The 21,372-nt window shown below is 42.3% G+C and overlaps 1 protein-coding gene across 1 annotated transcript in view; it reads right to left on the bottom strand.

Moving 5' to 3' along the window:
- Positions 1-21,372, bottom strand: part of Gldc (glycine decarboxylase) — an 83,223-nt gene that overhangs the window by 27,924 nt on the left and 33,927 nt on the right. Inside the window, exons 7-15 of the mRNA XM_028764102.1 lie at positions 21,113-21,309; positions 19,119-19,215; positions 15,386-15,491; positions 12,799-12,938; positions 12,188-12,268; positions 8,424-8,521; positions 7,907-7,991; positions 7,688-7,729; positions 5,751-5,893 (exon numbers count right to left, since the gene is read on the bottom strand). Of these exons, the coding sequence (XP_028619935.1) occupies positions 5,751-5,893; positions 7,688-7,729; positions 7,907-7,991; positions 8,424-8,521; positions 12,188-12,268; positions 12,799-12,938; positions 15,386-15,491; positions 19,119-19,215; positions 21,113-21,309 (989 nt within the window). The remainder of the gene's footprint in view (positions 1-5,750; positions 5,894-7,687; positions 7,730-7,906; positions 7,992-8,423; positions 8,522-12,187; positions 12,269-12,798; positions 12,939-15,385; positions 15,492-19,118; positions 19,216-21,112; positions 21,310-21,372) is intronic.

Below are 21,372 nucleotides of genomic sequence, written 5' to 3'. Positions count from 1 at the left end.
TCTTAATTTTATTTTCTATACCATGAACACTGATAAAAAGGATGTATAATAAACACTGACTGGTGAATGAATGACCTTTTTCCTCCAGCAAACGCTTATTGTACAGGCTAGAGAGAGAGAGAGTTCGGCAGTTAAGGGCATTTTGGCTCTTTCCAGAGGATGGTTCAGTTCACAGCATCCATGCTGAGCAGCTCAGAAGTGCCTGAAACACCAGTCTTGAGAATCTGACATCCTCTTCTGACTTCCTTGGATGGACACACGGACACGGACATGGACACACACACACAGACACACACACACACACACACACACACACACACACATCATTTTTAAAAGCTTCATTGCATTTTACCTTACATGCTCATGTGACCCAAGATCAGCTCATGCATCTACTGTACATGGAAAGGTTATGGCAATGTTTATGCTATGTGCCCACCTTATCTCAACAAGCTAGACTTGGCGTTCTGTGCTTTTCCCCACAAAGGACCTAAAGAACTGTGTTTTTATGATATGAAGTGGCTCTGAAATAAATGCTTGAGAGATTTAATCCAAATTGAATTCTACCCTTCAACCCAGGCAATCACACAAGTCATCCTTTCCCCTATAGTAAGGAACTTTAAAAAACGTGTAGTGACACTCATATTCCTGAAGGTAACTGTCTTAGTTAGGGTTTCCATTGCTGTGAATGAAGAGGCACCATGACCAAGGCAACTCTTATAAAAAACAACATTTAATTGGAGCTCGCTTACGGGGTCAGAGGTTGAGTTCATTATCATCATGGCAGAAAGCATAGCAGTGTCCAGGCAGGCATGGTGCTAGAGGAGCTAAGAGTTCTACATCTTGATCTAAAGGTAACTAGGAAGAGATTGTCTCCCAAGAAGCTAGGAGGAAGGTCAAAGCCCACCCACACAGTGATACACTTCCTCCAACAAGGCCACACCTACTCCAACAAAGTCACACCTCCTAATGGTGCTGCTCCCTGGGGCAAGCATATTCAAACCACCACACTAATCAACAGCTGTCTAATTGGACTTCTGCTTGCCCAACAAAAGCACATCATACCTGATCCTGGAAATCTAGCCAACCGCACAGGGATAGCGAGGTCATGGATCTTGGAGAACATACTAAAGCCACATTACCAAAAACCAAGCATAATTCCTAACTGCACTCTAAAAACTTATCCTTACACCCCAGATACCTGTAGCCTTCACCTCTCACCAAAGAACCTTCTGTCTGTGGCAGATGGAGGCCACTGAAGAAAACCATAACTTGTCAAAATGCAGAGAGCAAGTGATCACGGGGTGCCTGGGCCCAGGGAAGACATCTACAATATAACTCTGGACCTAACACTGGGGAACACTGGAGACGATGAGGCGGAAAGACTTTAAGAAGCCAGAAGAACAAGAAAACTGCTGTGAGATTGTGTCTCCGAAAAATGACTAGGAAGCCACATCCGTGCTCGCTCAACAATGTGGCTATCTAAACATGAGCTGAACAAAGGCAACACCAATAGGCACGCTATCAGGGGAAAGGGGGATCTCTCAAGGCTCCACCCCTTGGCAGAGAACAGGTAAGTAGCCTTCCCTAGGGATGAGCCCACTTTCTAGTTATCCAACATAAAATGGCCAGCCATAAAGACATATACACAAGCAACACCAATGGACTCATCAGATCGTGTGTGAGTGTGTGTGTGTGTGACAATGAAAGAAAAAAAGAGGTAATGAATTTGAAAAGGGAGCAAGAGTGTGTGGAAGGAGTTGGAGGGAGGTAAGGTGGAAAGACGATGTGAATATTTTATATTTGCCTTGTTCTCATACCATCCACTGGCCTTGCCTTGTGGCAGGTATGGAAGAACATCGAAAGGCACTGGGAATGGTAGGATGGGCCAGCGGGTCAAGGAGGAGCTTGCTGCCAATCCTGATGACCTGAGTTTCATCCCCAGGGTCCACATGAAGGAAGGAAAGAGAATCAACTCCCGTGGGTTGTCCTTCAACCACACAAACATACTGTTTGGACCAAAGAGCTAGTAATCCAGTAGGAAGCACTATGGGAAAGGTTGGAAATGCTGACTAGTTTTTGCCTTAGATGCTCTTAATATCAGCTTTTCTTTTTCCTAAATACTGCAAATATGTTTGAATGTCATAGGAAGCTTACTTTGGAGAAATCATTAAATAAGGTGATTGGTGCCACCTGTTGGTGGAAAAGGATTATGAAAAAAATGCTTATCTGTATAAACCAGCTGGAGACCTGCAGAAAAGGACCTGCTGTGGAGGGGAACTTAAGGCAGTGGCCTTAACATCTATTTGATATGAAAGGGTGAAGGTGCAGAGCTGCACTGCGGCCTGCAGGAGGGTGACGCTAAGGGATAGTGGGCCTCAGAACCACCGCTGCTGGGTGAGCAGTGCTGTGAACTGCCTCACCATTACTCAGAGGAAGGAGAGGCTACACAGCATTTCACTGTTCACCTCAGAATAAGGGGAAACTAACGGGTGATTTCATCTAAAACTAGTACTTACTCTTCAAAGAATTCACAAGAAATGCAATATGTTTTCAGACAAAACCAGAAGAACCAATAAGCTTGGCAGAGGCTGAAGCCGAAGAGACCCCAGTGTCCTATGGCTAACTACAGCCTCCCCATCTGGGTGCATGGACACTGGTGTACAAGCCCAGCTAGATAATATAAATTGAGAAAAAAATAAATAAAAACCAACATTGTAGGCCGAGACAGGGAGGTAGTTCACACAGCCAAAGTTTCCTTTCCTCAGACTAGAGGAAATATTTTAAGGGCAAAAGCTCAATGATTTATGAGAACCTTCCTGCCAGGAATCATGGGTGAAAAGCTTGAGATTTAGAAGTGCCTGCCCCAAACTCAGCTTAGCTTTATCTAGGTTTGTACCTAAGAAAACATAATGTCTAATTTCACAGACACCAGAGAATTGTATCAAATGAGGACTGCTTTGAAATATTTGGAGACAGGTCTCACCTTATTTTTTATAAGAAATATTTCCACATGCTTTGCACATACACACACACACAGACACACACACACACACACACAAACACACACACACACACAGCAACATAGAACTCAGGAGTGGAGTACACTCTTAAGCATCAGCTGTCCCCAGACCTCCCACTGAGGACATGTTGCCCAGACTGAGACTAGTTTTGAACTCCTGATCCCTCTACCTCTAACTCACACCACCATGTCTAACTCTGGATTTTGTATTTGTACAAGTCAAACGGTATTACGGGTTGAAAAGTTACTGCTGTGGTAAACTGCACACTTCGAATACTTGAGGCCCTCAGTCAAACCCCAAAATGACAATAAGATAGGCATGGCATCCCACAGCTTTAGTTCCAGAACTCAGGAGGCAGAGGCAGGTAGATCTTTGTGAGTTTGAGGCCAGCCTGGTCTACATATTGAGCCTCCATGGCAGCCAGGACTACATAGTGAATAATTGTCTCAATTAATTAATTAACTAGAGAGTTCAAAATAATCCCTAAAGAAAAGATTATATTGTGGACTATAACAGTTAAAAAGCTGAAGGTAGTTTGGTGGCTCAGGCCCTATATAATCTCAGCATCAGGGTGACCGAGTTGGGAGAAATGCTATGAATTTGAGGCCAGCATAAGCTTCAGAGTAAGATCTTGTATAACACTCTGGAAGTCATTTGGTGGTCTCTCAGAATATTTGGGATATTTCTACCCCAAGACTCAGCTATACTACTCCTGGGCATATGCTCAAAAGATTTTCCACCATAGCACAGGAACATTTGCTCAGTTATATTTATAGAAAGTGGTGACACACGCCTTTAATCCCAGCACTTGGGAGGCAGAGGCAGGTGGATTTCTGAGTTCGAGGCCAGCCTGATCTACAGAGTGAGTTCCAGGACAGCCAGGGCTATACAGAGAAACCCTGTCTCGAAAAACCAAAAAAAAAGAAAAAAGAAAAATGTCTTGTCTTGATTTAAAAACAAAGACAAACAAAGAAACAGCAACAGATTGCGAGGGCTCTGCCTCCCATGTCCCTGCAGGAGCCTTAGGTTGCTACCACTTCCTCAAGCTTGTTCAATAGGCACTAACTCACTGAGCCACCTCCCCTGCCCACTTGAACTTTCACTTGTCAAAAGCAACTGTCTCAGGGTTACTATTGCTGTAATGAAACTCCGTGACTGAAAACAAATTGAGGAGAAGACAGTTTGTTTGGTTTACACTTCTACATCACTGTTAAATCAGGATAAGACCTCAAAAAAAGGCACAAAATCTGGAGGCCATGGAGGGAGCTGCTTACTGGCTTGCTCACCATGGCCTGCTCAGCCTGCTTTCATATAGAACCCAGGACCACCAAGGCCTGAGATGGCCCTATCTGTAAAGGTTGACCTCCCCAGTCCCCCACCCCCATACCTCCATTAAATCACTAATTAAGAAAACGCCCAATTCTTGCCTTCAGCCCCGTCTCATGGAGGCCTTTCTTCTGTTGATGACTACCCTGGGTCAAGTTGACACAAAACTAGCCAGCCCAGCAACTTCCTCAACTTCAGAAGCCAAACACTCAGTAATTTCATTCTGTCTTTTACTTGTGTCCCTGGACAATATACTTCTTCCTTGTTTCTGGTTGCCGTATCAAAATTCTGAACCAAATTTCTAGAGTGTGTTTGGTGTGTGCTCTTGAGTGACTTTAAGAATGACAGAGAGAGTTTTGGAAACAAGTTGAAGCAAGTCATGCTGAGCTCAATGGGAAAGGCAAAGGCAATGAAATATTATTAGGCTCTTTTCTTACCCAGCCTATAAATGTCTTCCAGGTTGATGTTTTTGGAAAAAAAAAACTGGGATTAAACAAACAAACAAAAATGGGATAAAACCCACTACATCCTCTTGGCTGGCCTGGAATTAACCATGTCGAGCCATGCTGGTATCGAATTCCCATAGATCCATCTACATCTGCCTGCTAAATACTATGATTATAGTAGACGCATGTCACCATGCCCAGCAGGGATAAACTACTTGATATTTTGCATTTAGGATCTAAATATCCCAGGGAAACAGAAAGACCAGAGATGACTTTCTTAATATTCAGGAAGGTTTACATGTCAAAGTTTATGGTTATTATGCTCACTCATAGCTCCTGTAAATAATTCCTCTTAATTGAAGTACTACAGTTCACTTTCAGAGATTCCGGTATAACATAGGAAGCTGGACCTGAAACATTTGTAATTTTGCATGGTTGGGAACATTGCCCCTTTGAATTTAGGCACGATGTTATCTCTAAGGAGGCCCAAGGAACAGCAGAGGGAGGTTCACATAGTAGAAACCCAAGGCCCTATATTCAATATTCCTAATTTCTCTCCCAGTCCACAAAAGACCATCAAATTTGTATCTATGTAACTGAGGCCACTTTGGAAGTCTGGCTATAACCCCTTCAGCAGAGTCTAAATGCCCAGTCAACTCCGAATGATAACTGGCAATAAATGATAGAAACAGACGACATGGACAGAGCTGGAGAGGCGGCTCAGTGGTTAAGAGCACTGTCTGCTCTTCCAGAGGATCTGGGTTCAATTCTCAGCACCCACACGGCAGCTCACAACTGTCTGTAACTCCAGTTCCAAGGATCCGACACCCTCACACCAATGCATATAAGATAAAATTAAATAATTTTTTTAAAAAAATAAGATACACTAAAAGAACACTTTGCTTTTGGATGTGGGTGTTGTACAGCTGCTAAACCAGAGGGAAACGAAGCCTCTTACCTGTTTGGCTGGAATGAGACTCGGTCATAACCCGTGAGCTCACACAGATCCTTCTCAAGCTCTTGGAAAAGCTGCTGGTATCCCTGGGCTTGGTCCAGTGGCACAAAGGGGTGGATGTTAGCAAATTCTCTCCAGGTGATGGGCTGCAGAGCGAGAAGAGAAAAATAAGCGTATGTACAGTATAAGAGAAACAATGATTTTGATGACAATATACCATCACCAAGAATGGTACCAAGGAGCCAGGAGCTCTCAAGGCATTCAGAATACACATTTGGTTTCTCTGCATAAACCAAGGATATCAGAACTATTACTTTCTACACTGTACAAGTGGGACACAAAAGCCAAGAAGACAACTTCCACAGAAACACTATTCTACGTATCCAGGAGCAAAAAGGTCCCAAAACAGACTGCTATCCACAAAGCAGTGAGTTTAGTCAAATTCTTACATGTGTACATATGCATGCATATTCTTTTTACTGAGCAGAACAAGCCATGAACAGAAATATAAATAGGAGAGACCCTTCCTAACCCAGTCCGAAGTCAGTTCCTTTGCCTGAAATGACTTATAATGTCTGGAGAATCCCAAGAAATAAAGGGAATGAATTAACTCCATTGTAATGACCTAGGTCTTCTAAAGACGAGGACCTAGCACAACACCATGTCAATCAAATTCCTATTGACACAGAGAATAAATTTAAGTCTTAAATCTCACCCTCTGACACTGTGAGTGGATTTCTAGAAAGAGGTATATTTTCATTTGTCTGTTTGTCTTTTGATATGCAAACTCAAGGTCCTGCCTTTGATTTTTAATACTGGGATTACAGGCCCGTGCCTGTCAATTTTTCTTTGTTGTTGTAACGAAGAGGCAAACTAGAGCTCAAGAGTGCTAGGCAAGTATTTTACCACGGAGGCAACATCCAGCACACGTTCAATGTTGTTAACTCTCCCTCTGAGGCTAACTACAAACCAATAAAAGTTAACAAGTTTTTAAAAGTCCAAGTTTAAAAACACTAATCATTTAATTATTTTAATTAAAAAATAATTTTGGCCCGGCGGTGGTGGTGCATGCCTTTAATCCCAGCACTTGGGAGGCAGAGGCAGGTGGATTTCTGAGTTTGAGGCCAGCCTGGTCTACAGAGTGAGTTCCAGGACAGCCAGAGCTACACAGAGAAACCCTGTCTCGAAAAACCAAAAATAAATAAATAAATAAATAAATAAATAAATAAAAATTTTGAAGAGTTGATAAGATAGCTCAGTGATGAAATTGCTTGTCATGAAGCCTTATGACCTGGCTTTGACCCCTGGGACCCATACATAAGAGAGAACCACTATACTGTGCCATAGTAATAATAGTCACTTTACATAGCTGGGCATGGAGGACATGCTTGTAGACCCAGCTACTTGGAACGTTGAGCCAAGAAGATTGCTTGTATCAATGGCTTTAAAAATATCCTGAGATAAAACTTTGTCAATAATAACAAATTTTGTCCATAAATTTTGTTGGTTTGTTTTGTTTTTTGAGGCAGAGTTTGTCTGTATAGCCTTGGCTGTCCTGAAATACACTTTTTAGAACAAGATAGCCCTAAACTTCTGCCTGCCTCTGCTTCCAGAGTGTCCTGGGATTAAAGGCATATGCCACCATACCTGGCAGGCTGTGAATATAAATATATATATATATATATATATATATATATATATATCCATATTTATTTATTTGTGTGTATGAAAAAGAGCAAGAGCACCACCACAGTCAACTTCATCCATAAACTTAACTGATCAAGTTGTGAGAGATATCAGGGTCTCTGCCACTATTGCAGAATGATAAGGTAAAGGATCATTAAGGCACAGAGGCAGTCTAGGTAGGGTTCTGTCTTCTGCTTCTGTACAAACTGGAAGTCTGCCCATAAATACCCACTTCATAACCATGACCTACTTACTGTGAGTTCGGAGGAGCTGTTGAGCTTCATGGTGCAGGACCCCTGGAGGAGGCACATCCAAGGAACATCTCATTAGTGATTTTCGACGCGCCATCAATGAGCCCTCCCACCTCCCACAAGGTCCTGCTTCTCCCCGCTTGCATTGTATTGTACTAGACATGATCCACAGGGGGAATCGGAACAGGGCTAGGAGTGAGAAGAAAGGCCACAAACAGCTACCAATGGAATCATGCTGTGAACGAGGGAGATGTCTTTGTTTTCTAGTTTCTTCATATATCGGACAAGATTGGTTTCTGAGTGATAGCTGTGAACATAAAACACAAGGGTAGAGCCATTGATTACAGTCATGCCGGTCCTCATACAAAACAAGATGTCCCAGTTCTGGAGACTCATAGACAGGGAAGGCGGAGACTCTAATGGATCTCAAAGCACCCCTAGCAATGAGAGGCCACTGAGAAGAAGACACAGGGTTCCTGAGATAAGCTTCAGCTTAGAAACTACATCTGTAAGTCCTCCTCCCCATCACAGCAGGAGCACAGCAGAGCTACCAGGAGACAAGGTATGTGCTTGGCTCACATCAACACCTCAGGGATGGGGTCTTTCTGGCACGACTGTATTAGTGAGTGGCAATAACCCAGGATCTATCATGGTCAGCATCAGGGGCAACATCCTTCCCCGGGGCTCCATGGTTCACTGCCAGAACACAAAATGCAGAACTCGCTGAAGCCACACAAACCTGTTGAACACCTGATGAGTGAGGAATGGGCTGGTTCTCATGAATGAAGACCCTAGAAGACCTCTCCGTTCCTCTCCCATGCCCTCAGCAACCAACTCCTGCAACAAGAGAGAGACCACTGAGGCTGAAGGACAGGGATAAGGCTGGAAGCTTCCAGGCTACTTACACATCTAACAGAATGGACATTCATGAAAAGACCAACGTTATTGAACACTCCGATGAAGATATAGGGATAGATACATAAACCTACTATTTAGCGCATTTTTTGTTCTTTGTTACTATCTGAGACAGGGCCTCATGATGTGTCCTGGCAACATGCAATGTAGATAGGATTTCCTCAGAGGCCCACCTGCTTCTGCTTCCTAGGTGCTGGGATTAAAGGCGTGCATTAACAATAGTTTCTTAAACACTATACACAAATCATGAGCAGCAAAAGAAAAAAAAAAAAAAAAACAAAAAACGATGACCAGTGTCAGGGTCGTGGAGGTCTCTGTGCTGACAGACAGTACTAGAGCAGTGGTTCTCAACCTTCCTAACACTGCAACCCTTTAATACAGCTCCTCGTGTTGTGCTGACTGCCAACAAGAGAAGTATTTTATCGTTACATCACGATAACTGTAATTTTGCTACTGTTCTGAATCATAATGTAAATATCGATACACAACCCAAAGGGGTCGTAACCCACAGGTTGAGAACTGCTGCATTAGAGGTGCCTGGAAGGTTAAGCCCACAAGGTTGTTCCTTCATGGGAAGAAACGTAAAACCTGTTTTCCACTAGGAGGGCTGGAACAGGCAGGCTTTCTAGCCTGTTGACTTTTGTGCTCTGTCTTTGGTGTCTTTGTGGTTAGAGATTTTTCCAGCACTGGACCTTCTTCCGGATCCTTATCATAACTTTATTTTTCTCAATCATAAATAAATCTGTTTTTCTCAGTCAGACCATACAAATTGTCTTTATGAACTTTTGAGTTTTGATGTAGTCTCACCTCATCTGTCTTTAGCTTACTTTTTTGTTCCTCAGGGAAACTGGTAAATGCTTTGTTGTGAGTGCAGGGTTGAGTTAATCATCACTAGAATAGTTTTTACCAAATGGTGCTGTGCTTAAATATGCCTAAAACAGTGGTTCTCAACCTGCGGGTCAGAACCCCTGGTTTCTGACCCCTGGTTTCAAAGGACCCTTTCACAGGGGTCGCCTAAGACCATCAGAAAACATGTATATTTACATTACGATTCATAACAGTAGCAAAATTAGTTATGAAGTAGCAACGAGAATGGTTTTATGCTTGGAGGTGGGGGTCACCACAACAAAAGAAACTGTATTAAGGGTCGCAGCATTAAGAGAGTTGAGAAACACTGGCCTAAAATAAATCACTCTGGGTCAGACTCCGAAGTTTGAACCAGCACTGGCTACTGAGCTGTGCTGAGCCAAACTTCCTTCCCTTCTTGCTTCTCTTGGCTCATTTCTCTGCCACTGTGAAGCACGCGGAAATCCTTACAGACTTGCATTTCATTAAAATAAAAAACATTTGAGGGGCAGAGGATGTAGCAGTTGGTTGAGTGCTTCTGAAATACACATGAGTTTTATCCATAGACCAGCACAGATTGAATGTAGGACATGTGACACACACCTGCAATCCTGGTGCTAGGGAGGTAGAGGCAAGAAGATGAAAGTTCCATCCTTATAGGGCTGGAGAGATGGCTCAGTGGTTAAGATCACTAGTTGTTCTTTCAGAGGACCCAAGTTCAGTTCCCAGCACCCACGTACTGGCCCACAACCTTGTGTAACTCCAGTTCCAGGAAATTAGACACCCTTTTCTCACCACATATATTCATGTGTTAAAACACTTACACATGTAAAATAAAAATAAATAAATCTAAAAAGAAGTTGTTAAGCCCTTGGCTACACTAGACCTGGACTTAAAACAAACAAATGAACAAACAAACAAACCCAAATTAAACAAATAAATAAGAACATTTGAGTTGTGGACCAAGACCAGATCAGTTTCTTGGCACAAAAAAGGCCTGAGTTAAAACCTAACACACACCACCAAAAAGACAACAAAAAGCAAACACAGACAACTGAGAGCTGTAAATTCTAGGGTATAGCTTACTAGTCAAGTGCTTACTTGCTTGGTGTGTGTGTGTGTGTGTTCAATCACTAGAACAACAAAATAAACAAAAATAAAAACATCTGTTCATCAGTGATATTATCAAGAGAGCCAAGAAGCTGCTCCAATAATGGGAAAAATGTGTGCAAATCATAAGGATTTTATCTCTAGAACATCTAATTTAATATATGGCCTGTTCCTCGTTCCTCCCTATGTTAATAGCATAGTGTCCTGGTTTGCTTTTGTGAACTTGACCCAAACTAAAGACACCTGGGAAGTGGGAATCTGAACTTAGGAACTTCCTCCATCGGACTGGCCCATGGGCAAGTCTGTGGGGCATATTTTTGATTGAGGATTGATGCAGGAGGATGGGGTATGCTGCTGCCAGCCTGGGCAAGTGGGCCTGGGTTGTGTGAGAAAGCAAACTGATAAAAAACAATGTCTCCTCTTGGTCTACACCTCGGTTCCTGCCCTGCCTTCTCCCTATGATGTACTATAACTGTCCTGGCTGGATGTTGCTTTTGGTCATAGTGTTTTATCACAGCAGCAGAAAACAAATGGAAAAACAGCTAAATTGAGTGAAATCAATGACTCCAAAAATGTCCCTCAAATGCACACAGACCAATAATCTTGAGGAAACTCAGTTTGGCGTTCTACAGGAAAAGAGTTTACGTGGTTAAGTAAATTAATAAAATTCAATGTTGGGAGACCATTGTGAAGCTTCTTGGTAGTTTATAACTAGTCTGGAGCTGAATAATGCTCTTAGTAAGTCCAGACAACCCAACCAAAGATCATTACTCAGTACTCTGGAAGGTGTTTCAACTTCTACAGTAAAAGCTTTCTTTCACTGACTCAGTAAACAAATATTCACTGAAGTAATGTCCATGCAACAAGCAGTGCAGAGTGCTCTGAATCTCTCTCTCTCTCTCTCTCTCTCTCTCTCTCTCTCTCTCTCTCTCTCCCTCTCTCTCTCTCTCTCTCTCCCTCTCCCCCTCTCCCCCTCCCTCTCCTTCTCCCTGCCTCCTCCCTCACCTTCCCCCGTCCCTCTCTCTTCCTGGCCTTCAAGGCTGTTTTCACCATGATAGGATATATATCTGAGCCCACTCTTCTCTCTCACACCATCCTGGTGTATCATAACTCACGCTCCTGTTTCTGTCTTAGTAGGGAACTGACCCAAGCCCTGGTAAGAAGCTGATCCACTGACCCACTCTGCTCACTATTTCCTCACAGACCATGCTGGGATTATTTGTCTGGCTCCTCATTGGACTGCATACTTAGTAGAAGCATGAACCAAGCCCAATCTGCCACTGTAACCTCAGGGCATTCAATACCTGATACATAGTACATCCTTGAGAATTACTCATTAAATGAATGAGTGTCATAACTTTCCCAGAATTGATAGAAACTGAGATGCAATGCCACAAATCTTTGTATTAAAGCCAGGGTGCGGCACCACTAATAACCCACCTAGCCTGGATGTGCTGGCCTGACTACGATCTGTTAACAGTGACTTTTAGCTATCAGCAGTCACAGGGACAAGGGACAGACAGGCAGTGCCATAATTTGAACAGCAGGATGGCCACTGTCCCACAATGAAAGCAGAACCACTCTGAACACCACATCTAACAATCATTATGAAGACAACATGTCTTTACTTACTGCGGATGACTCACAGCCAAAGATCCACAATAAATCATCCAGATCTTTCTCAGTGACTGTTTCATCCAAAGAAATGCCAAGCTACAGAAACAAAAGCCAAATGGACATCATCAGCTCCCAACTCCAGATCACAGGAGAAAAACACCCAAGACACCAAAAGGAAGAAGGTTCAGATCAAACTCCTCATCTGATCCAGAACATCACGGAACTGTGAGGGCCAAGCTGATCTTTAAGGGAAAGGGACTGTACCAGTCTCAGACTTGACAAGCAAGCTTTGAATTTGGAAACTGTGGACACTTAAAAGTCCAATGACTTCAGGATGCTCCCATAGGCACCAAACGTGGTTAGCTTCATCATCCTCCAAATCCTCCTTGCTATCTAACTTAGACCCTTAATCATGAAAAGTCCCACGTACAAAGATGATCTTGAGAAAAGCTGAGGACAATTTATGCTTCTTTGAAAAGATCACAGTAGAACAAGCTAGAAATTTGAAACTGTTTACAAAAAATAGACTCTGGATCCCAATGTTTGTTAAACAAAATGGAAGGCTTTTCATGAGAGAACTCTCGGAGTCACAAAGAACTGGTAAAAATACTAAGTGTCTGACTCACTGTGCCGTCATCGAAGAGTCGGAAGTTGATTTGCCTCTGAGCTGCTCTGCCCAACACCTCCTTCACTGAGCAGCCACACTGAACCTTCAAAGTGTCAAAGAACAGGTCATGCTGGAGTTGGTGTCCTGCTCGCTTGAGACCTAGGCAAGACAGGGAACATAATCATCTCAGACAGAGCTCTGCACAATAGCCATCATAGACATCAAGGTGACCACTGTAGGTTGTTTACTGGCCAAACGATGATGCTATGCTATAGAAAAATTATGAAATACATACCAAACGGGAGGAAACAATCACCAGAAGACCAACCAGATATCAATACTACCTGTTTTGATATACATATTAGAAATAGGTATAATCTCATTTTGTGTGTGTGTGTATGCATGAGTCTGTGTCTGTATCTGTCTGTCTGTCTGTCTCTGTGTGTCTGTGTTTGTATTTCTCTGTGTGTATGTCTCTGTGCGTGCGTGCGTGCATTCATGCATGTGTGTGTGTGTGTGTGTGTGTGTATGCATGAATCTCTGTGTCTGTCTCTGTGTGTCTATGTTTGTGTTTCTCTGTGTGTACATCTCTGTGCGTGTATGTGTGTGTGTGTGGTTATAATTTTTAAAAAGAAAATTATGGGAAGATGAGACAGGAGGATTATACTAAATTTCACAAAGGTCTGGAACTCATCATAAACACCCTTTTAAAACATCTGGCTCTTCTTATGTAGCCTTGGCTATCCTGGAGCTCACTATGTAGACCAGGCTAGCTTTAACTTATGACCATCTTAACTATGATTACAGACATAAGCCACTGTATAAGGTCTCATCTTCGCTCATCTATAGATCAATTCCCACATAATTATTTTTAATAGCTGAATAGGTACAACATAATGTAATTATGTATTGTTGAGTATTTTATCTGCTTCCAATAATGGTGCAAGGCCAGACTATTTATTGTAAATGAGGTTTCAATGGATGATAGCCCTTTCACATTTATCAGGTTATTTCCCTTAGATACACACCTAATAGCAGTGTAGCTAGATAAACTGTTGGCACAATTAAGTTGGGTTTTGTTGCTTTAGCAGCTAGGAGTTGTTAGTCAACTGCCCTTCTCTGTGCGTATAATCTGTACGCATGTGGAGGTCAGAGGTCAACACTGAGTATCTTCTTCAATCCCGTTCTTCTTTGCTTGTTTGTTTGTTTGTTTATTGACACAGGGTCAAACCAAATCTGGAGCACACCAACTCAGCTAAACTAGCTGGTTAATAAACACCAGGGATTGTTAGTCAATCTCTCCATCCCTGGGATTACAGCTGTGTACTGAAATCTGAGCCACACCCTAGGGTCTGAAGATCTAAATTCAAGGCCTTGTGTTTGTGAGGTCATCTTCCCGAATCAATTTAAATTTTTGTTTGTTTGTTTGGTTTTTTGTTTTCGAGAAAGGGTTTCTCTGTGTAGTCCTGGCTGTCCTGTAACTCACTCTGTAGACCAGGCTGGCCTCGAACTCAGAAATCTGCCTGCCTCTGCCTCCCAAGTGCTGGGATTAAAGGCGTGCGCCACTACTGCCCGGCCAATTTAAAATTTTTTGATACATGTTTGACTGTCATCCATAAAAGCTACCAAAGAGGTCAAGGGCCGAGAGCCTAACTCAGGGTAGACATGCAAAGAGCTCTGGGCTTCAGTCCCAGAACTACACAAAAACTAAAAATTAAAAGTAATAAAACAATGTGCGAGTTGGCACATGTCTATAATCTCATTGCTTGGCAAACAAGGGCAGGGGATCAGAAGTTTAAGGTTCTCTTCAGCCACACTGTAAATTTGAGACCACCTTTGTCAAGACAACAACAACAACAAAAATAGTTTGTGGATTAATAATGAGATTGAGATTATATGGGTCCAATGGTCATTTGTATACTTATTTATTTCTAAATTGTAGAATGACTTTTGATCATTTTCTCATAAAAATGTTTATCCTCCTTTTGGATTTGGGGTGTGAAAGATTAAGAACTTCATCTATTACAAATATCAACACTCAAGAGCTGGAGAGATGGCTCAGCAGTTTAGAGCACTGACTGCTCCTCCAGAGGTCCTGAGTTCAATTCCCAGACCCACATGGTGGCTCACAACCATCTGTAATGGGATCTGATGTAATGGGATCTTCTGGTGTGTCTGAAGACATTGACAGTGTACTCACACATGTAAAATAAATAAATATTAGAAAAAAAGAAAACTAGATACAAATATCAACACTCACTGAGTGGGGTGACACATGACTTTGGTCCCAGTACTCAGGAGGCAGAGACAGGAGTATCTCTGGTGAGTCCAAAGCCTGTTTGTTTCACATGGTGAGTTGCAGGCCAGCCAGGGCTGCATAGGGAGACTATGTCTTGAAAGAAAGAGAGAGAGAGAGAGAGAGAGAGAGAGAGAGAGAGAGAGAGAGAGAGGAAAGAAAAGAAGGAAGGAAAGAGAGAAAGAATGAGAAAGAAAACAAAAAGAAACAGTAGTCTGTTTGTCACCCTGTCATAGATTCTGAAAATGTCCTGTTTCTTTTTGACCATTAGTGTATCGATCTTGTTATGCTGGGAACATAACCCACTCACCTTCAGACAAAATCAAAGTAGCATTATGAACTCTTTTAGCAATGTGCTTCAGCCCGTGGGATCCATGGTAAATGGCGAACATGGCAGCCATGTTGGCTAAAAGGGCCTGTAAAAAAAGAAGGTACATTTACAGAATCAACTATGTGTTGGAAGACAGGTGGTGGGAGGATGGAACTACGGACTTAAGATGCCCAAGCTGAAGAAAAATGAGCCAAAATTAATTTAATTTTCTGCATTCTCTGTAACCACTTATATAGCCTGAGGGAGAACAGTGCTTAAGTCTCTATACCAACCCTTATAAAGGGAGTCACATTGGTACAATGGGGTCATGTCAGTCATAAGGGAAAGCAGGCTGCTGTCAGCACCAAACAGTATCCACTGTTCAAAGACAGAGCAATAATAAAATGGGGAAAAAAATGAGATTTGAGATTTTATGCACAATTAAACATTTCTTCAAGAATCAAAACAGCAAGCAATGCTCAAACACTCAAAAACTCAGAGACACAATTCTTCTAAGACTAAAGCACAAGAGACCAAACTTGAGTAATTGACAGATCAGTGAGGCCTGGAGAGATGGCTCAGTGGCTAAAGGTACTTACCCAGAAGTGAAAGGGCCTGTGTCAGGTCCCTCAGAACCCACATAAAGCCAAAAACAAAAATACAACATCTGACACCTGGAGTTGTCCCCTGACCTCCACACAAGCACCATAACATTTGTGTGCCCATACTCAGACAGATACACTACAGCAGTGCTTCTCAATCTAACCCTGTGACCCTTTAATACAGTTCCTCATGTGGTGACCTTAGCCATAAAATTACTTCATTTGTTACTTCATATCTGTAATTTTGCTACTGGGATGAATTGTAATATAAATATCTGAAATGTAGGATGTCTGATGTGACCCCGAAAGGGTCACGACTCACAGGTTAAGAACTAGTTTACTAAATAAATAAATGTAATACTAAAGTATTCATTCATTTAATTTTACACACGTGTGTGGCTGATTGTGTGTATGTGCACCACATGCATGCAAGAACCCACGGGGGTCAGAAAAGGAATCAGACCCCTTACATCTGAAATTGTAGACAGTTGTGAGCCATCACATAGATGCTAAGAACTGAACCAGGTCCTCTACAAGATCAATAAGAGATCTTAACACAGAGTCATTTTCCCAGACCCTGTAATCTATTTCTTTCTTTCTTTGTTTTGTTTGAGACAGAAACTCTCTATGCAGGCCTAGCTGACCTCAAACTCACAGAGAACTGCCAACCTCTGCCTTCTGAGTGCTGGAATGGAAGGCATATGCCACCATACCTGGCAGACTCTGCAATTTTTAAAATTAAATATATTTACATATGTGTGTATTGACCTACATGGATTCATGTTTATTTATTGGTGTGTGTGTGTGTGTGTGTGTGTGTGTGTGTGTGTGTGAGAGAGAGAGAGAGAGAGAGAGAGAGAGAGAGAGAGAGAGAGAGAGAGAGAGAGAAAATGCAGAAGTAAAAGTAAGATGACAACTCTTGGGAGCCAGTTGTCTCCTGCTACATTGTGGGCTGTATGGCTGGAACCTGGTCATGAGGCCTATGTGCAGAGACCTCTAGCCAGGGAACCATCTCGTTTGTGTGACTTTTTATTATTGTTAACAGGGTCTTGCTGTTTGCCTCAGGTTGGCCTTGAATTCAAATCCTTCTGCCTCAGTCTCCCTACAGCAGAGATTTCAGGCATATACCTCCACACCTAGCTCTCAGGGAGATTTAAAAAAAAAATTCTTTTCCATTTCCTTTTTTAAAAGCTTTGAGTATACATACACATTCTGATCAGACTGAATATTCATTGTTTTAGATCCAATCCTCTGGCCTCTGACTTTGTCAATTCTTTACCTACGCCAGCAGACAACTTTGGGGGTGGGAGGTCAAAGGACTCTTTCACAGGGATCGCATAAGATTATCAGAAAACACAACTATTTATATTATAATTCATAACATTAGCAAAATTGCAGTTATGAAGTAGCAATGAGATTAACTTAGTGGTTGGGGGTCACCACAACATGACGAACTATATTAAAGGGTTGCAGTTTTGGGAAGGTTGAGAACCACTGGTCTAGTCTTCTGCATCTTGTATAGCAGATATATCATTTTATATGGTGAAAATAAATCTCTATTATTTTTCTTTGGGGGAATTGGTCTTATTATGCTGCCCAGGGTGCCTTGAAATCATGATCCTCCTGCCTCTACCTCCCAAGTGCTAGAGGCTGGAAAGATGAGAAAGTTAAGAGTATCCTTAGTTATATAGTGGCTTGAGGAACGCCTGGGATACAATGAAGCCCTGTTGCAAACAAATAGAAAGGAGGCTCAAAACATGGTGATAATTTTGATATCAGTTAGGTCACAAGTTCTTAGAAAGATTTTAAAATATAATCCATTAACTGACTTTCAGAGATTAAAAGAAAGAAGTAGCCATGCTCCATCAATGATGCAAATCTAAGAAGTTCATGGTGGTGCACACTCAGGACCAAGAACAAGCAACAGCTGACAGAAGCAGCAGCAGATTGATAGCCAAATTCAGGGCAGAGGAAGGAGCCCAGGAAAGGTCATCTTGGCAGAAGGGCAACTGCGTGCTTGTCAAAGACAAAGGCACTGGAGGACTATGAGCCACCAATTGCTTACAGAACATGTAAGGAAAAGGAACAATAAATAAAGAACTAGACAATCCGCAAAATGAAAAGATAAAAACCAGGGAAGACAAACTGCTACTATCCCCAGGGCAAACATGATTTTCTTTCAGGTTTTTTATAAACACTGTTTTCATAACTGCTGTAAAATATGCAGAAAAAAAACAATGAAATGAGCTATACCTAAGCAAGAGTAAATGAAGAAGAAGCAGCCACATAACTGTTCATTGCACACACCCCAGGTACACTTGGAAAATGATTTTCAAACATTGAAGCAAAAGGACCAGCAAGACAGCTCAGCAGGTGAGAGAAGAGCTTGCTCGCCTGATGACCTGACTTTGAGCCCTAGACTCCTCAGTGTAAGGAGAGAACTGACTCATGCAAGCTGTCCTCTGACCTCCACATGTGTGTCATGACACACATGCACCTACACACACACACACACACACACGTTTGTATACGTACCTATATTAAAAAACAAACAAACAGAATAAGTGCTAGAGAGATGGCTCAGTAGTCAAGAACACTGGCTACTCTTCCAGAGAATCAGAGACCCTCCTGCCCCTTCCTCCTGAGTGCTGGGATTAAAGGTGTACACCACCACACCTGGCTTTGCCTACTTTTGATGTTGTGTGTGTGTGTGTGTGTGTGTGTGTGTGTATGTTAATACATGTCACATGTGTTCGGGTATACTCAGAGGCCAGAAGAGGGCCCAACTTGGATCCTCTGGAGAAGTAGCAAGCACTCTTAACTACTAAGCCAGCTCTCTGGCCCCAATGTTGTACTTTTTATTGTTTTGTTACTAATGTCAAAATGAATGCCTGGGCAGTGTCAGTGACATAGAAACACAATGCGAAACAAGACCATGTGACATAGAAACACAGTGAGATGCAAGACCAAGTGACATAAAAAATACTGCAATACAAGACCAGGCTTCTCTGTTAAGATCCCTCCACCTGTAGTGCACATGCTCGCCAGCAGGTGGCGACTGAATGAAGAAGTGAGAGAGTGAGCAGTGAGCGCCTCACAGCATTCAGCAGGGGGTTGGCTATGACACCTACCTGAGCAGTGCAGATGTTGCTGGTGGCTTTGTCTCTCCGGATGTGTTGTTCTCTGGTCTGAAGAGCAAGGCGATACACTTCTTTCCCTGTGGCATCCCTGGATCAAGACAACACATCCAGTCAGCACAGATCATCAAAGCACCAAAATTCTCTTAGAACAGCGGTTCTCAACCCGTGGGTCACAACCTCTTTGAGGTAAATGTTCCTTTCACGGGGTCGAATATCAGATATCCTGCTTATTTACATTTATATTATGACTCAAAATGGTAGCAAAATTACAAAGTAGCAATGGAGATAATTTTATGATTGGGGGGTCACCACCACATGAGGAACTGTATTAGAGGTCACAGCGTTAAGAAGGTTGAGCACTGCTGCTGTAGATGGGCTTGCTTTCCCAGTTGAAGAGAATGCAGTGGGTTTGTGTGAGTAAAGTGGCCCTCTCCTAATAGCACAGTAGGTTGGACTTTGAGGCCCTGAGAGAAATAAGATGAAGCCTGGGAGAGTGAAAGGAGATTTCCCAGGAATCACTCTGCCTCACAGGTGTTGGGGACCAAGGATTATACGTCACTACAGTCTTCGTGGTTGATAAAGCAGAAGGTGATGACCTGAGAAAATAGTGTTTCTTCACTGGAGGCTTGAAGAGACTGGGTGGAAACGGAAAGGAATGCTAACAGTCTCACTATTTACCTTGTCAAAATTCTCCCTCATTGATATAAATATATATATATACATACATATATATGTATGTATGTATATATATATATATATATTTACAGGCATGTATTTATGCATAGATACAAATATAGAAGTATAAACTGTGTATATATATATATATACACACACATGTATGCATGTGTTTATAATAATCTATATATCTTCATAAACTATATTTATATATATTTATCATAGTCCCCCCAAAACTATATATATGTGTATGTATATATACGCATACATATGTAGATATATTTATATATAATTGATGTAGATAGATATACAGGCTATGATAAATATATACACACATATGTATATGTATGTATGTACATATATATATTATATACATATATACTATATATATAGTCTTGGAGGACTATGATAAAATTGAGATATTTCCCTAGTAAAAATCCTGGAATTAGCTGGGCGGTGTTGGCGCACGCCTTTAATCCCAGCACTTGGGAGGCAGAGGCAGGCGGATTTCTGAGTTCGAGGCCAGCCTGGTCTACCAAGTGAGTTCCAGGACAGCCAGGGCTACACAGAGAAACCCTGTCTTGAAAAACCAAAAAAAAAAAAAAAAAAAAAAAAATCCTGGAATTTCTCTAAATTCTTAGCTTAAGAAGCACCCGTCAGAGAGAAGCCTTTAAGACTAAAAGCCATGTGGCAGGAACCTCCAGAACCCTATTGGGTCACACTAAATCTGTGGTTTTTGTGCAAAAGTGAGTTCTCCCTTCCACAACGTTATATTTAAGACAGAAACTGGTTAGGCACAATGCACTTAAAATATGTAGGTCTCTCCAGACATCTATCAAGCTATTGCCAGTACATGACTCCACTAATACCTTACAAAGGATGCACACACCTTTACATGCGGTCTGAATAACGCTGTACAGTACATATAGCCCAGAGAGATTCCCTCTTTTTAATTTGCATTACACTTGTTTTTAATTTACTTGACATGGACCAATTAAATTTAGAGCGAAATCAGAGAAGAAGAATAGGGGAGGGCAAGGGAAGGGAGGGGAGGGGGTGGGGGAGGGGGCTCAGATGTTGAGCACTTGCTGCTCTTCTAGAGGACCTCCACTCATTTCCCAGCACCACGCTGGGCAGCTCTCAACTTCGTGTAGCTCCAGCTGCAGGGATCCAGTGCCCTCTCCTGGTCACTTGCGTCCCTAGGCACACATGGCACACATGCACATACACAAAATGAAAACGCATCTTTATGAAGGAGAGACAAGAAACGGGGAAGGTCATGATCACAGTAAGGGGGTGTGAAGCGTTACCTTGTCACCCCCACCATCCTTCCAGGCATCATCCTCACCAGGCTTTCTCTGACAGCAAAAAAGGCTGCATGTGGTCCGCCATAGCCCAGTGGCACTCCAAATCTCTGAGAGTTGCCCAGGGCAATGTCCACTCCAAACTCTCCAGGTGGCCTCAAAATACACAGAGCTAAAAGGTCAGTAGCACAGCAGGTCAGGCTCTGGGGAGGAAATGGAGAAGAGGTCAAGGTTATCACCTTATCCTGAGCACACAGGAGTTATCT

Source organism: Grammomys surdaster, unplaced genomic scaffold (genome assembly GCF_004785775.1).
Source record: "Grammomys surdaster isolate TR1022 unplaced genomic scaffold, NIH_TR_1.0 141, whole genome shotgun sequence".
Taxonomy (NCBI): domain Eukaryota; kingdom Metazoa; phylum Chordata; class Mammalia; order Rodentia; family Muridae; genus Grammomys; species Grammomys surdaster.
The sequence above is the reverse complement of the archived record's forward strand: the minus strand, read 5'-3'. Positions and strand labels throughout refer to the sequence as shown.